Source organism: Carassius auratus, chromosome 13 (assembly GCF_003368295.1).
Source record: "Carassius auratus strain Wakin chromosome 13, ASM336829v1, whole genome shotgun sequence".
NCBI lineage: Eukaryota > Metazoa > Chordata > Actinopteri > Cypriniformes > Cyprinidae > Carassius > Carassius auratus.
In genome coordinates, this window is record NC_039255.1 from 18,464,015 (window position 1) to 18,482,047 (window position 18,033).

General features: G+C 39.6%; 1 protein-coding gene across 3 annotated transcripts in view; it reads left to right on the plus strand.

Annotated features, from left to right (window-relative positions):
- Positions 1-18,033, plus strand: part of LOC113112951 (leucine-rich melanocyte differentiation-associated protein) — a 254,480-nt gene that overhangs the window by 146,258 nt on the left and 90,189 nt on the right. For all 3 annotated transcript variants that reach the window (XM_026278909.1, XM_026278908.1, XM_026278907.1), the window contains exons 3-4: positions 16,009-16,135; positions 17,355-17,494. In XM_026278909.1, the coding sequence (XP_026134694.1) occupies positions 16,009-16,135; positions 17,355-17,494 (267 nt within the window). The remainder of the gene's footprint in view (positions 1-16,008; positions 16,136-17,354; positions 17,495-18,033) is intronic.

Consider the following 18,033-nt stretch of genomic DNA (forward strand, 5'->3'; position numbering starts at 1 on the left):
TGTGTGGTTCATGTCTTGGTGAAAATGGTTGTTTAAATGTGGTATCCGTCACGGGGCTGGGGGCGGGGGAGAGATTTGTCTCTTGATCACATATTCTCAAAAGGACATACATCGCATAAACTAAAAAAAGTAAAGTTAGCATGCTGTTTCTCTCGAATAAAATCGTTTTCCTGTTTTAATATGTTTAAAAATGTATTAAGGCAAGTACTTAAATTATATTGCTGTTTTTATTGTATTTTTGATCACATAAATGTAATCTTTGTGAGCAAAAGAGAGTTTTTTTTTTTTTTCAAAGACTGTTAAATTGTAATTATTATGCTGTGTAAATGTATTTAGCACAGTGGATGATTGACAGGTAAGCGGTGCGTCACCGTTGTCCATGTAGCATCAGGACAATGTGGTCACATGTATCCAACTACCTTCACGTGATAAAACATCATAAAATATTTAAGGTAGCTCGTTCAAAAATACACATTTGCTGCGTCAGTTTACTCAGCCTCAGGCCATTCAAGATGTAGGTGACTTTTTATCCTTCAGTAGAACAGTAAAGAAGATGTGCAAATGGGGTAAATGGATCTCTGTGTGGGTTCTTGTGCTTTAAATTTGATCTCACCTGATCTTTGTTGACAGTGAGACAGAAATTGTAGACGAAATCCATTTGTTGCTCTAATGTTCCTCTCTCACATCACAATAGTGTAAACTTTTCCTGTGTGAAGTTAATGCAGCTCTCTGGCATGCAGCTGTAGCCTAGAGTGTATCAACTGTGCTACAAATGGAAGAAGAGTACCTTTCCTGCTATTGGTCCTCTTGTGTGTTTCAAGTGTTTACTCTGTCTGGCAGTGATCACCAGGCTTGTCTAAGTGTGTGTGAGAGAGAGAGAGAGAGAGAGAGAGAGAGAGAACAGGGTGGGAGGGGGCATGTGTCGCTTTGCCTCTTAAGTTTCTGATTGTCTAAATAACACAGTATCCCATCATACAGCTGTCTTGCATTTTGACAGTACAATAACCCATAATTCCTTCTGTCACTCAATATTTCAAGGGCAGTATTTTATGGCTTGAACTGAGTGAGAATGCATTTACATTTTGGAGGATGTGAGAGAGGAAGGGGCTGAGGGGGGAAATAGATTTCTTGTCTTGTGTCACTTCAGATTTTACCCTTCTCCTCCTTTCTCTGCAGAATCCATTTTAGGAGGAATCGTAAAAGCAGCTTGGGAAAGATCTGTGCCTTTTCTATTTAATCAAAGCTTTAAAGCAAGCGCAGCGAGGGACAACTCGGACCATGAAATTGCACAGTACACACATTTAGATATTTCTGCTTATGAAATGACATGCCCCCATGATTTAATGCTACTGCAAATTAATGAGTTGCGATTTATTTCCCTCACTCTGAACTCTAAATATGATGTTGTTTTGAATACTCCTAAAGAATTTCCACAAAATCAAGCATCAGTTAGCAGTTGAGCACCCAATCAGCATATTGAAATAATTTCTGAAGACTTGATAAAAATGCAGATATATCAAAATAGAAAACAGTTGTTTTAAATTATAATTATATATCACAGTATAGGTTTAATGTGTTTATTTTGACCTCATGAGCTTAAAGCACCCCTAATGAAGCCCTTCACCTCAGCGCTGCATAAAATTGAACTTCAAAGCTGCACATTTTCAAAAAGAAAAAAAAACAGACATGGTGCTGACATGGAAATTGACCTGTAGGCTCGTGCCTCCTCCACAAAACTCTCAGTTGTACTGCAAGTCGACGAGATGAAAATGATTCCCATCTCCTCCCTTGACTGGATTTCCATTTTCAAAGAAGATAGGGCTCTATTATAGGCCTATTTGAGCTGTGCTGATAGCTGCAGCGATTTAAAGAGCTCTATTGTTTGACAAAGGAGCCAGACAGATTAGAGAGGTGTGTAGAGCTCTTAGCAAGGTCAAATATTTTATGACTGCTCTACTTCCATCTTATTTAAAATCAAAGAGTTTCTTTCCTCTTAAATGACACCTTCTGCTATGATCTAACGTCTGATTTACAGAATACAGCAGGATCTGACAATGCTGTCAATGTCAGTGAACAGGAAATTACAGCTTTTTCAAATTACAGCTAATGTGCAGAGTAAATACATGAAGATTCTGTGACATCAATTGCACATTAAAATAGAAAATCACTTAAGTATTTTTTTAACAACAGTTTGGAACCTAAGCTGTATTGTTTATAGCTGTGTGTTCAGCACTGAGGATTGGTTATAAGGAATATTTAAATAAAATAATAAAATTTAATTTATGCATTTAGCAGACGCTTTTATCCAAAGCGACTTACAGTGCATTCAGGCTATCAATTTTTACATAACATGTGTTACCAGGGAATTGAACCCCAAATCTTGCACTTGATAGCCCAATGCTCTACCAATTGGGCTACAGGAACACATTTTAATATTTCAGGAATATTTAGCATGAAATAGTGAGCTTGTCAGATTGCCTTCACTGGTTCTGGTGTCTATTGTTTAGGTTGGGGTTATTGTTCACTCCATTGTATTAAACAGTCCCTCAGGCAATGTTTCTAAATGTCCCTTTACACCCTTGTGTGTGTGTTGTTACTATAGAGACTGTGTCTGAGGTTGGTCAATAAAACACAGATCAGCTTGTGCAAGTTTAGCTCCTTTTTAAAGACATATGCCCTGATGCATTTGGTAACAGTATTAGAAATCCTAAATCCTGTGGACATTTAGTATCTAAGTCAAAAATGACAATTAAAAGTGTGTACGATGCTATAAACATTGACACTCATAAACCTTTATGCAGGTTCCCTGTTGTAATAAAGTGATTTTAGAAGACATTTTACATTTGTAATCCAGTCTGTTGGCTTGTAGCCTGCTTTGCTCTGCATTTACTCTGCTCTCATCCCTACACAAATATCCAGTGGGACGACACAAAGCTTGGCGTGTTGAACAAATATGAGCGCTGTATTTATTAAACCTACTGGTTGAGCACAAAGCATCTGAGGGGAGAGGAGGTCTTTTTTGGAGGATGAGTGGAGACCGAAGCGGCAATTCGAGGGGCCCAATCGCACTTGAGTTCACTGGTAAGCCTGTTGGACATCCGGCTTTGTTCCCCTTATAGTCTACTTATCAGAGGGCTGATTCGCTTGTCCCCTCGCATGTTCCTGTCCTATCTCAGCGCAGCCAATTTTCCACAGGCTAAGTGCTCAAATTGAGCCATTTTGTTTCACTTTAAACTAAAGCGGGGACCTATTATGCGTGATTTTTCATTCATAGCTCCCACTGCTGGCACTCTCTCTCGTTCCGTCCGCATTCGGAGGAAAGGCCTTGTGAGGCCGCACTGTTCTCACTCCAGGCATGTCAGCTTCAATCTGCCACCCCTGGGTGTGAGGGGCCAGCCGTGGTGTGGGGGCTCACAGGTCAACCCTGTCGGTAATTGATGTTGCTTATTCATCTGTTTTTCCTTGTCTTTTTTTCCTGCCGCAGTGGCCTTTTGTTTGTCTAAATTGTTAGAAGATTTACTGTAGGTCCTCGGGCCCCTGAGAAGCATCACCCCTGTGGCACTGCCTCCACACCCCTGCTGAGCAGGAGGCTACACACACATACCCTGACAGATAAAGGTAAACCGCTTTTCCTCAGTCAAAATGCAGAGAGTATCTTTCATTGTGACCAATGAGGCCATCTCCCAGGCTAATTTGTCATGGCTTCATGCGTAGTATGCATATGAACTACCCAATCATCACTCCTATGGTACATGCAGAAGCAGCTGAGATATTGGAAACCAATGATTTCAATGGGTGGATCCTGACCCAAAAATGCATCTCGGGCTGTTCTGACAGAGTCATGGATATGTAATTGTGCATGCTTAGGACAGAACAAATAAATAGGGTTATCAATGTTGTTACAAATGTGTTTTCTTGTTGTGTCTTTGACTAATGTCCTATGTAAAAATCAAAGTCCTGATACCACACATTGTAGGGTTTCTTTCTTTATTTGTAATATTTATATTTGAAGGTGTAACCATGATCACATAATTTTTTGTTTTATGAATTACATTGATATTATGTTATGTTATATTGTTTTGTGATACATTTAATTTTTTTTCTACCTCATGGTTTATTTTATTCTTTTTGTTTTTAAACCCTCATTATTTTGCTATTTTGTTTGGTGCTAGTGTTGTATTTGTGCTTTTCCTTTTTATTTTATTATTTTTTTAATTGATATTTTATATTTTGTTTGAAAGTGTTTTTTTGTTTTTGCTTCACTTTGCTGGTTTGTTTTCAATGTGTAAAATTTGTCCATGAGCTGTTTTAGTGACCCTCTAAACCTTCACATGGCCAGTGTTTACATTACATTCTTCAAACTCCGCTGTCTGCAATCATAAGCAGTAATGCTTTTTTAACTACAAAAGACATCAAAGCATTTCACCTTATTCCTCTGCTCGTTACTGCATGCTCATTTTTTATGCTCACTTTACAGCTACACGACTGTCACCTGAAAATGGAAGTCAGGCGACTGTAAGATAAAGAAAAGTGCCTAATTACTGAGCTTCATTTGATCTTTGCCTCTGACATGTCGGCAGGCTGCATGGGTGGTACGTCTCAGGGGCCCTTTGAAGAGGGCGATTTTGTACGAGTTTTGGATCATTACACAATAAAGAACACTTCATAAGTCATGAAACAAGTTGGAGAAATGATGGTTAATGATGTTGACAGCAGTTCAACTCTATAAAAATATGCTGAGATTTGACTGGACTTGCCCTCTTTAATGATTCCTGCTTTTCTCAGGTAATGAAGCAATGGCAGAGAGAGCGAGAATAATCTTACATCAAACTGAACTTCAGTTAAAATTGCATAAATCATTCATCACATGCCTCTTTTAAAGTGCCATGGCTATGTATTAGAGAGGGCATCTGCAAACAAGTGAAAAGGAAAGACCTTCCCATTTCCTGTTTCATCTGAGTGAAGTAGCAATAGCGCAATGTCTAGGATGGCTAGACATAAAAATAAAGAAAAATATTATGTGTTAAAGGAGTATTAAAAGACATGGAATTTGATGAACAAAGGGTTTCCGAGTGCTTTTACTGGTCATTGACCAATATTCAGGACACTTTCAGTAATCATTATTGCTTCTTTTGACCTTCAAGACAAGCACTGTAGACTGACACTCTGATAGTTTAGTGTAAATGGCAAACATTTTGTTCTCAAAGTAAATGCAGGTAAGTACATTTATTTGTAATGTTACAGTGTCAGATCGATGTTCGACACTAAACGTAACTAAGTATTGTAAATTGATTAAAAAACTTTTAAAACTATGTACCAGAAATTAAGCAAGCAAAAGCAATTACAACTATTTTTTTTCTTGACACTGAAAGTAAATTGTGGCCTCAGCTGTCATTCATGTATGGAAAAGAGCAGCTCGGACATTACAGCTGAATACCTTCTTTTTTTTCCTGCGTGAAAAGAAAGTCTTTTGGGTTTGGAATGACTTGAGGTTAAATAAGGACCAAATTTTTGGACTTTTGGATGAACTATTCCTTTATTTTAGTTATCTGTTGATTTATAGAGATTGTGTAATGCTCATAATTAGTTCAGATTTATATTCACACCATAATATTGCGATGATTGCTGTTCACCTCACTTTTTTCATCCTTACATGCATTCTGAGTCCCATTAACATTTTACGTGATATATTTGTGACAGGGCAGTGGAAAAGTCAAACTGTATGTTTGACAGGGGAAACATACTTCATTGGGAGTTTAATTGGTTTGAATATGCGCCTAATTATCACATAGGGTTGGTACTGATGCAGAAGTTATGTAATTATCATTTTGTAGCATTGTATTATGATATTGCCTTTTGCTTGTGATGAAGAAACATCTTCATACCTGACACTTTACTGAGCTACATAATGATATGGCAGAGCGACAGCTAATTACAACATAATAAGTGAGTGATGATGGAGTCAGAGTGTATATGCCTCATATATTTAAGTGGTTTCAAAGCATTTCCAATGTAGAGAGACTTGCAATTAAATCAAACCACTCTTCATTTAATTACAACCAGATTTATTTGCATATTATCTTACTTAACACGATTGAAAATACTATATGTAACAGCAATATCTGCACTGGTTATTTGAATGTGGAAATGCTGAAGAGCAAACTTGGCCGAGGGACAATTCCTTACTTTAAAGCAGTTAACCTATTTTCAATGTATACATAAATTGTAGACAGGCAGCATTTACATGTGACAGTTGCATAAACAAACCCTTTTATAGCTTCAAAGTGTTTAAAACATACATCCAGCTGTCTAACATTATTCCTGTATTCTGTTTGTGGATTAGAGATTGGCGAATTGACTTGAAACCCACAAGTTAAATGCGGCACGGCTGTATTTTTGTTTATTTTAGGATTAAAGATTGTGCTTCTATTTTGCAAAATGTCTGCAAATGCTCACTTAGTAGATACCACTCTGGCAAGTTGCCTACATTTAGTTTATAATTTGTTGTTTGCATGGACGCTGAGGAGGAAATGTGCATGACATGCAGATCCGTAGATAGGGGAAGCTGATGGCAATTTGGACAGGAGAAGAGAAGCGCTCACTGACTGCTTGAAACCTTTTAATTAGCATTAATTACCCAGCAAAAAATGTCGGGGCTTGAAAGGATTTGTGTCAGCAAGTGAGAGATCAAAGATTGCGGCGCTCGCATTTTGATCTGCCAAGTAAAAACTAATAAGAGCCTTGTAATGGGGCCCCAGAGAGTGACAGCGCAGGTGGGGGACGTAATCCTCCCAATTAGGTCATCAGATGATTTAATTTCCCTTTAATATTAAAAAATTATAACTTCTTTTCTCAGTGGCCATCGTTTAGATAAAGACTGATTTTCCAGGCATCTGCCAAGCCTCTTTTTTTTTTCTCTCTCTCTCTCAGAGCCCCTCATTTACAGATTTAAGAAAGTGAAATGAAAGCTTTTTGGGAGGAATGTGTGGTTGGCCATGAGGCACGGAATCATGGCTGTCTCATGTGGTTGTGAGAGGGGATGGGAGTGATGCAGACCACGGGCAGGCCCCAGACAGGGTCATCCATCAAGTGTCATTGATCATTTGCCATGAAGTGACAGCAAGGTAGTGATTATTTGCTATTAGATAGATGCTCAAGCATACAGGGCTGCAGCTTGACAGTACAACGGCCTCAACCCCAGCTATCGTAGAGGAAATGTGCTCTTTGTGGCCATGGGGACCAGTGGCCATGTTTATTTACTGTATTTGCAAATAACAATTCGAAATAAATCCAATTATGAATGCAATGTAAATTTGTTAACCCTGATTTATACAGCTGACAAATTACTACGTATATTAAACAGTAAAATCTTCAGAATATCCACAGTTTATTTACATCATATACAAACAAAAGTAATTATGATTAGGAATAGTAATTATGAATAGTATATTTTTTCTTTCATGTTTCATGTTTACAGCATCAAATATAATGCAATAAGCAGATTACACAGTAAACGATGCCTGTGTGCTATTATTGAGAGAGTAAATGACATTTATTGTGTTTATTAAATTATTGGGCAGAATGTAATAAAATAAAATTGAAAAAAAGGCAAAAATGTATATACATTTTCCACAAGACAATAGACTAAAAAAAGCATATCTTTCATATTTCATGCATTTTAAAATATTGCAATAACTGAAAACATATTTTTAAGAATATAGACTAAACTTTTACCTATTCATTGTAATTCCTCTGCAAAAAGTGCCCTAATGGATACATGTAGGTTGCCATTATTTTACCTTAAGCCATTTTTTTTTTTCTCTCCTTTACTGCATCATTTTCAAAATCATTGATTTAACTTTTTGGTATTTATCTAAACGCAAAGCGCCGTAAGATACATTTCCTTTGCAGATAAACAGTGATGGCAGATGACTGCGGTGCCATTTGTAAAGAATAGAATTGATTTTCAGGGCAGCGGTACAAAAGGGAGAATGCATTTGTTTTGCGAGGAGAGGTATAATCAGTCAGTGGTGTCGTTTAAAAGAAACTGGGTTGCACCAGAGACAGGAAGGCCATGAGGCATGAAGAGAAATGGTGTCAACCATTTCTCTACCAGCAGACCCATATAAAGTTACGCTGCAGTGCTTCCAAAATAAAGTGGCTGGCTTTCTTTTTACTTTGATTTTAAGTATAACACTTATATTTGACAATGTTAATGTTTTTGGTTATGGTGTGGTGTTCACGCTGGAAAGTATGAAGCAGGATGCCTTTAACTCCTCATTACATATATGAATTGTTTTATATTAATGAGGTGAAAAGAGTATGTGATATCAGTGGAATGAGTAGTTTTGTGTCATGGTAACAATGTATAGCATGATGTAGTTATTTTTGCTGGAAATTCAACTGTAAACAAGCTTCGTTACGCGATGCCTCTCAACCAAATCAATCCCTTTGTAATCCAAGAAGCTGTCTGTATTGGAAACGCCTGTCTACAAAAGTCAATATTTTGATATACAACCACAGATATATCACAGTATACATAGTAAGGCAGAATCTGGATAATTGACACTGTCTCACTGTATACATGTCAGCCCTGTTCTTTTTTTATAAAAAAAAAAAAAAAACTATACAAACAAAAACACATCCATGAATTTTATTTTAGTAGCTTCCAAAAATCAATGATGTCTAATTTGCTGCTCAATTTAGACAACCACAATTTGTATTTATTTAGCCAAAGGACACACATGCTTGTTCCAGAAGCTGTCCTTTGATAAAGGTTGTGCCTTTTGCATGACTGAAGCGGGGGTATGTGATTAGACAGCACCTGGACAGACACTCTCGCTACTCTGTAGCACAAGGTGATTTGTGTACGTTACAGCTCAGCTCATGGAGTCCAGGTTGCCTCTGACAGGGCCCATCAGGTCAGTCAGAAGTGGCACTGGAAACAAAGTTTGCCAGGACCGGGGGTCAAATCCAGCTTAAAGAGTCAGCTTTGTCAAAAGCCTCCGTCACATTCTTACCATACGTCCAACCTCGACTGATCCAGGGCTATTAATCACAGCGGAGCGGCTCTGACCTCAGCCCCTTCTCCCTTTGAAGTGTGCTGTCCTTTGCTGCATGAGGAAATCATTTGCTGCCTGATTCAATGAGCCATCAGCCGAGCCAGCGGACCTAATGACATGTGAGAATATTAACCTCCTACCACTGAGAGCTGTGAATCTTGAGAGGCAGTCTATAATTCACCAGGCGTTTCATCTCTAGCCTCAGTCCTTCTTCCGGTCGAACCCCCTCCCGCCCACCCTAACCAACACACCACTGCTTGGTCCAGTCAGAGGCCTGCTAAAGGGATAGTTCAATCCAAGAAAAATTCATTGTCATCATTTACCAACCCTCAATTTATTTATTTTTTCTATAGAGTGGAAGTCAATTAGCCTGACTACGTCAGACTTCCTACTTCCGCTCAATTTCATTTAGCTTCTGTACTTTCATTTAGCTTTCTGTTTGCCACCGGTCTGGAAACAGCCGGGCCAATCAATGAACAGAGGGCAGGCTGAGAGGCGTGACAAAAATGCTAAGCGCCGAGTTTTACATTGTAGGTTAGAGAAATCGAAAACCGAAACGACCGCGGAAATGAGAAACGAGACACGGGATGCAATTCGCTCTGTTATGGAGAACATTCAACTCTTTTTCAAACTGAAGCCAGAACAAGAAGAGTATTTAACAACAGGTTTACAGTGGAAGTTCAATCATAGATTTGAGTTCGATGCATGATGTCTGTGCTTCGATGCGGCTGTACAGGCGCATAACATACGTCTAACTAAACGTATCTGATTGGCTTACGGTAACCAATGATTTTAAACTTCAGACAAGCGCCCCCTAGCGAGAGAGAAAACACTTCTCTATTATGCCATTCCAGACTCTGTCTACGAAGCAAAGTGAAGTAGCAGAGTCTGGTATTACCAGGCTAGAAGTCAATGGTGAGTAAATATAAAAATAAAATGCTATTTTTTTATTTTTTTATTTGGGGAAGTTGTGGCCTAGTGGTAAGAGAGTTTGACTCCTAACCCTAGGGTTGTGGGTTCGAATCTCGAGCCAGCAATACCACGACTGAGGTGCCCTTGAGCAAGGCATCGAACCCCCAACTGCTCCCCGGGCGCCGCAGCATAAATGGCTGCCCACTGCTCCAGGTGTGTGTTCAGTGTGTGTGTGTTCACTGCTCTGTGTGTGTGCACTTTGAATGGGTTAAATGCAGAGCACGAATTCTGAGTATGGGTCACCATACTTGGCTGAATGCCACGTCACTCACTTTGTTAATGTTTTATATAAATAAATTATATAAATATAAATTTTCATCTTTTTTTGTAATTAGCCAGCTTTTATTTTGGTGTGTTTTCGGCAAGTAAGTATATGCGCTACCGGGTTTATTGCTGCCGAGACAAGAGCGTTAGTAAATTAAATGTCAGTTTTGCATTGTGCTTTTGAAAACAGCAGCGGATAACCTGGATTTATGCTCTGTTCGAATCGAAATAATATACAGTATTACAGTTTGTTGATCTAATAATTTAATTGTGCATTAACAGCTGTTATCCATGTCGGTACGCAAATGAATGGTCTGAACTTATTTACATCTAACTATATATCAAGATTTTTTGAAGCCTTTCATTCGTTTGTTGACAGTGACATCAGAGTAAATCAGCATCTACTTTCCTTATAGTGTTTGTAAAACAGAAGTTTGAACATATCAAATAAAACAAAGACCTGGAACCAGTCAATTCTGAGCATTTTTGGTTGAACCATTCCTAAGTGACCCATTGTTATCTCCTCTTTTAATCCACAATTTGAGACTAATTACATATAGCAGTTTATTCATGGAACCCCATGGGTTTTTTCTTCTCTTCACAATTTTTCTTTGACACATTAAGCTCCAAAACACTTGCATTTAGCTTTTTATATAACTATCTGTTACTTGTGTGTTATACGCAGTACTGTAATGATAAGTTGTTTTATGGCGCCAAATTATGCACTGCAGGTTTGCGAATATCCACGTAAATAAAAAACCACACAGTATATTGTATATTGGTAGAAATCACCCTGCCAGTGTGTGTCCCCATTAAAACTGCAGGACAACTGTTTCATAAGCCTTTAACACATGTAAATTGCAACATAGCTGAAGCCCATTTCCTTACACATGTGATCTGTAAATTGCTGCCACCCAAGGACTGGTGACATGTTTGAAGTCAGACAGGGTGGATGGGCTGAGATTAAGCCAGATAATGGCTGCCTAATACTGCCAAACTGAAGATTTATAGTGCCACTGCATCTGAAGCATCATGTTTTTGAAGATTGAAAACCGAGTTGCATGCGGGTCGAAGGTGGGAGTGCTTCTAAGCTCCTTCGGCACATATATTCAGCATGAAGCTGGTGTCAAGATCATATTCAAGGTTGTAGGGTTGATTAAAAACTGACAATGGGAAGATGTGGCGTTCTACTTCACATTTATCACAACTACCTCTGAGAAATAGTCTATTCATTTATTCTCTCTGTGCGATGAGGAGTTTGTCATGTCCTCTGATAGACAGCTTTGCGGTGTCATGTGCATTTTTTTTCCTTCACGTTTATTAAAACCAGTCCGATGACTGTTTTTCCAGCCCCGCTTCCCTCTTTCATTCATTATAGTTTCTTATCTTGGCAGGCAATCAGAACTGCCAGGCAGCCAGTCCATTATGCACATATGAAGCCCATCACTCCAACCGGATTGGCCAATTTATCAAACATTTATCTTTTGCCCTGTGAACAGCGTGTCAATTTGCCTGTCACTCCCAAGCCTTCGCAGCATCTTCGGAATAAAAACATTACTTTTCCTACACCGGAGATAGCTTTGATGTTAAATCTCCCCTCTTTAACTTTCAAACAATGCGTGAAGTCAGATTCCAATCCTTGCACAGGAAAAGATCCCAAACAATGGAATCTGCAGCCGTCCACTGTTGACCAAACCCAAATCGTACTTTGAGACCCAGCCGTGATGTTGCTTGCAGATCAGCTGGAGAGTATGTATGTCTAGATCGCCCGTGGCTGTTCTGGGACCCAGTTTTGGCTCCAGACACATGGGTGACACTGTGGAGCCGAGGATATGAGAGAGAGACGAATATCAAAGGATGATCAGAGCTGTTCTGTCAAGAACAGACACACTGGGGACTCAAAAAAGAGAGCGGAGAAGAGAAAGGCCTTTTAAAACCACTGAGCAAACAAGGGAATTACTGGCCATAGCAGAAGGGAAATATCAAAGCTGGGAATATCATACAGAAGGAGGCTTTTGCTGAATGGGATCACTGCTGGAACGCAGTCTCGGAATACAAAGGCATGGTGAATGTGTTTGAATGAGCGCGGTGTCTGAGAGTATGTTATTTGCGGTTAGCACTGTTTGCTAACTCAGTTGTAAAGGCTCGGCAGGTGTATCTCAGAATTCTCTTACTCCCTGGACATGTGACCTGTGAATGCTGGCTGACTAATGGCTGCAGTGACTGACATTTCAACCAAGAGTTTTTTTTTTTTTTTTTTTTCGTTGTCAGCAGCAGTTTATCAATCAGCATGTCTGCATTAGTATTTGTCTATCGATCCATCCATCTCTGTCAAGCCATCTCTGTGTCAATGTCTGAGCTCTTGTCCTCTTGTTTGGCTTCTTTTGAGTATAGTCTGCATAGTAATTTGTTTTACAGGCCCTGGCTTTGAAAGGTTGCTTAACAGCATTTATATGGCGGCCTTTTGAAGAGCCGTGGGAGCAGACGTTCTCAGCGAGCGCTTGTTTCACATGTCAGCAAACTGTCACTATCTACACGGGATCTTTTTAACGTATCCCTTGGTAATAATGTGATTGTTTGACCTTCCATCAACTTTTTCTGTCAGTATTTCTCCTCCTCATTCTAGTAGGCATTATGTTTAATAATTGGATTACGAGACATCCCAGTTTTATGAGCAATAGTTACCGTCAGGATGCCATTTGTCCCAATTAGTAGCGGCATCATATACGAGCTAGTGTCTGTATCTGTGTAAAACTACACCCGTCACAAAAAATGTGAAGACACACCATGATTTTGTTTCTCACCTTTGTGTTGGTGGTTTAACGAGGGGAATATTTCAAATGTGTCGCCACGTGGAGTAGTGGGAAAAAAATCCTAGGTAAAGTTTTGATGTTTTTGTTTTTTAACGGAGGTAACGTTTGTAAGGAGAAAACATCTGTCACTAGTTGGATGTTAAATTTTGATTGTGACGCTTACAGTTTATCTTAAACCATGTATTATGCTGCCGTTCCTTATGAAGTTTTGTACTACTTTATTAACTCAACTGCACACTTGGTACTTGGTAATAATGTGCTTAATGTGCTTAAAGATAATTTTTTAAATTATTAATCTTAAATTAATCTTTTCTTCTCACAAACTGTTATGAATGTAAACATTGTAAATCACTCAATGCAGGATTCAAACATGGGTCATCACCATATTGGAGTGCCCGTATTATCCACCAAGCCATCTCTGACCTGCCTTTAATTTGTATCCTGGTCATTTGGTCGCCTTATTTCTCATGTGTAATCATGTTTTTTTTTCAGTGCCGTATGTTGTTTAGCAGCTAAATCTACTGTTTTGTGAGCTGTGTGCTAACTCAGGCAGAGAGAGGCAGACGCCGCACTGGCAAACATGTTGAGATATTCACTGTGACAATGAGCTTGATCATAATTATCTTAACAAGGAGTGGATCCATTGGCGTGGCTCATTAAATCTATCTCTCTTTTCTTCTCTCATGTCTTCATGCCATCACTTTCCTTCTCGCCTTAGATCAGACACCGCTCCCTGCATTGTGCTATTCTGTCATTGTGGTGTGACTTTGAAGATGGTGGTGAAAATGTGCAGTCAGTTTTAGATTCCCCATGAGGACGAGTTGCGAGTCAGAGAGGTTCCTACCTGAAAGTGTTTGAGTGTTATTGGGTTTTAGATTGCTTGTATGTGTGTGTTTTTTTTTTATGTAAGTGTATGTTCAGGATTTTCTCACCATCATTTTATTTTGTTATTATCTGGAACATGTTCCATATAAGAACACATCAAAATGACCATGGTAGGCCAAATAAATACTGAATTAAAATAGCTGTCAAAGTGTCAATAAAAGTAATACACAGTGTGCTCTGTTCCAAGCGTTTTAAAGTGTGACGTAGCCAAATTTTGCATAGTAAGTTGAATATGCTGAATGCAAGATTATATTAAAATAAATGGCAAATATAATGTAGAATATGAACTGTAACTGTAAAAAGAGCTGCATGAAGATTCTTCAACATTTCTCTCTTTACATCTCACAGGTTTTATGTGTCTTAGTATCCTTTTTTTATATCACTTATATCAATTATATTTTTACTCGGTGGCAGAATTTTCAGGTGAACAAATTTCGTGGCAATTAATCGTTCAGTTAGCAACACGTATTGAAAGTTGTCCTCTTCTGCACTGTACAGATGTTGCATGTAATACGGCAGCACAAATGTTTGGGCACAACGTGTTGTGGGTAAATTAAGGCTGAATCCCAGTTTGTTGTTGTGAGTGTGATTTGGCCCCTCCCTTGGCTGTGAATTTAACTGATTAAATCACCTTTAGCACACAGCAGTAGTGACACGAAAACAACAATTAATAAGCAACCCCCCCGTGATGCGTGAATGCCTCTTAACTAAGCGGCTAATAAAATTACACCCGCCCAGATACAGCCGAGGCAAACAGGTGTAGGGGGGTTCGCTGAACAGCTTTCATTAATCGAGCAGGGACATTTCTCAGAGTTTTGAGTTTGACAATATGAATGGAACGTATTTCTCTTGTGGTTGTAGTTCTTGGCTGTCTGCTTCTTTATGTTTGCTTTCTTCCTCTTTTAAAGCCCATAAAAGGTAATCATAAGAGCGAGGCTTCTGCATAACACAACAGCGTTTTGTGACACTGACAGAAGGACCGATTTGTTCCTTGCTACAATAGTTGGGTGTCTTCCAAAGACAGACTTCACCTGGCTAGATATCAACATTTTACTCCTGTGAGCTCTTTCCAGATTGCCTTGGGATTTTCCACGCTACTGTACCAAAAGTTTCATGACAACAAAATCCATAAGATTGTTATGCATGTTATTTTTCCGTTTTGCCCCAAGACTAGCATTTTGTTGCTATCAAATTGTTCTCTGCTCAAGGATCTGCTAAATGTCAATTAACTAATGCTGTGCACTTTAACATTGTAGGTTGTCAGCCTTTACCATTTGAGGGATTAGAAACACACACCCCGGCTTTTATGCACCTTCCACGCCATGAACTTTGAAAGCCCCGACATTACCCTGAGCACCACCCTCCATCATGTTTATGCCAGCGCAGGGCGGGGGGGGAAGACCCAGATGGAGGGAAAGTCCTTGGGGACCGTGTGCCTGCGTGCACGTGTGTCACTGGGGGATTAGATGTCACAATGGGGAATAAAGGGAGAAATGTCAAACTTTTTCCCGCCGTAAAGCGGTTGTTTTTAACTGTAATTGGCTCATCTGAGAAGTTGCAGAAGTTGTACTCATTCCGTTTGTGGCTAGGCACTGTAGTTGAGCTGGGAAAATGATGGATGACGAGTTAAATTTGTGTTGGGGGAGTGAAGGTGAACTGTGACAGAGTTATTTATCTTGGGGATGGAGGGTTAGGGTCAGGCAAAGCTGGGTGCCTGAAGGCACAAGACATTGACAAATTCATCCCGCACACTGCATTTCTGAAGCCCTTTTGTTTTGAATCCTGGCTACTCACAAGTGACCCTCATCACTCACGCTGCCAGCGTGTGAAGCATGCCGCACCATGCCAGGGGATCTTAGCGCCACTAATTCTTATCATTCACTCTCCTGACAGTCCCAAGCCCAAACTATTCCGGCCTGTTAAACGGCCCGCCTGAAATATTTATATCTGCACATAATATCTGCCCTGGTTTAGGACCATATCATTTTTCCTCTCTTGCCTTATCATTGCAGGTCACTGACAGGTCTGAAAGCATTCAGCCAACTGGAAGAGCTGATTGTGGACAACAATCTTCTTGGAAATGACCTCCAGTTGCCCAGGTTACCACGGCTCCATACCCTAACGCTCAATAAGAACCAAATATCCTTTGCTTTTAAGCTCTCATGCTTGACCAAAATGACAGAATACTCTGTGAGTTTCTTGCAATGTAGTGCAGGATATCCTTTTGCCACACTTTGTCTTTTTAAATGATGTTATTGTGTTAAATTGAGCTCCTGTTTAATGGGGTTGCTTTATAAACTCACTTATAGAGTTTGTGCCATGGTGACCTCTAGTGGAGGAGAGGCGAAACAAAACACCCAGCACAGTCCCATGACTGAAAGATAAATCACTGTTAGACGTCTTTCTTAGAATCATATCATATGGTGACCCATATCATAGTAACAGTGCAGTACATGACCAGAAAGCAGAGCAAACAGAGTTTATTAGCCAATATTTGAACTCATAAAATTCCCAGTGTAGCATTAGCTGTTTTAATAAGCTAACGTATTAGCTACCCCACACCAAAAGTAAATCTTTGAAGCCAGACTGGAGATTTCAGGTTTCCATCCGTTGACAGTCGGCAATTACATCACTATGACACGTTACATTTAGTTGGTGTGATGGGAAATAAATGGCAAAAGTAAATGTGCTAGCCTGATGAAAATGTATGCTCTGCTGTTTGTCGCTGGATGCTATCTATCTATCTATCTACATAATAATGACGCAGCCTCACCCTCTGTTCTCCAAACAGCTCTCCTCCGACAGAGTGTCAGCAGCTCCGACCCAAATTCTGCTGTGAAGTGGGCTGCACATGCTAATGGGCCAATTATTTACATCCTGTAGTGGCCTGCTGCCATTGAAATTCAAGTGCTGCATTAGTGTGGTTGTATTTTGACACGTTTCAGGCACCATTTTCCAATGAAGTGAATGTATTAGTGATGAATTTGCTGTGAAGTGGCTGTTTGTTTCCCAGTGCTGGGTGAAGGGGAGGAGGTTTCCATGGCTTAGGGGAGTCACTAACTGTTTTTACCACAAGGCATCCATCATTTTGTCAATGTTTTTAATGTTCTGGACCAAGCCACCCAGGAAATGGGAAGATGAACGGGAGAAGAGAACAGCCAAACTTGCAGCAAATGTCAAAATCTCACCCTTAAATTTACCCACTCTTTGTATTCTCAAGCACAATGGCTATTGAGCTCTTTCGGAGGGTTTGGGTAAATTTGACAGAGTTCTTCTGGCTGGCCAGGCCAGCAGAGAGCACAGAGTAAATGCTAATGTAGTTTCCAGCCTGCATTCCTTGACCTCTGCCCCGTGACACTTCACCGACATCGAGGCCCTGCTGGAGCATTTGGTGGAAGTGACGCCAGCGCTGGAATACCTGAGCCTTCTGGGAAATGAGGCCTGTCCCAACCAGCTGGTCAGCATGGATAAAGATGAAGACGACTATCAGAGATACAGGTCAGAACACTGTCTACACTGATGAACATGCACATATTGTCTCTGTATTGTCTGTACCATACAGAAGTATCCAAAAGTCTGAAAACACCTTGGAAATCTGGACTTTTACATTTAGAAAGTTAACATTTATACACTGAATTAGGAGTATTTTAATAAGAATAAATTCATGCCTTTATTCAGCAAGGATGCATGAAATTGGACAAAAGGTTATAACGGGTAAGACTTTTATAATGTTACAACTGTTATTTTTTTAGGTACTCATGATTTTTTGCTTTGCTGAGATGTTTTTATTTCTTCTGGTACAAAAGAGAAATACCCCAGGAGAAGTAGTTTGGCAACTTTCAGTAATCCTTTATTTGGATGAACAGATGTTGCAACACACCATAAATCACATTGCACAAGCAAAGACTTTAGGCTATAACCACACTCCTCTTAAAGCTACTCACCTCCATTTTTTTTCTTTTTGTTGACTTGCAAAATCGATTTCATGTGTGAGTTGTGATAACCACAAATTAGCGTATGCTATTCTTTCCTACAAG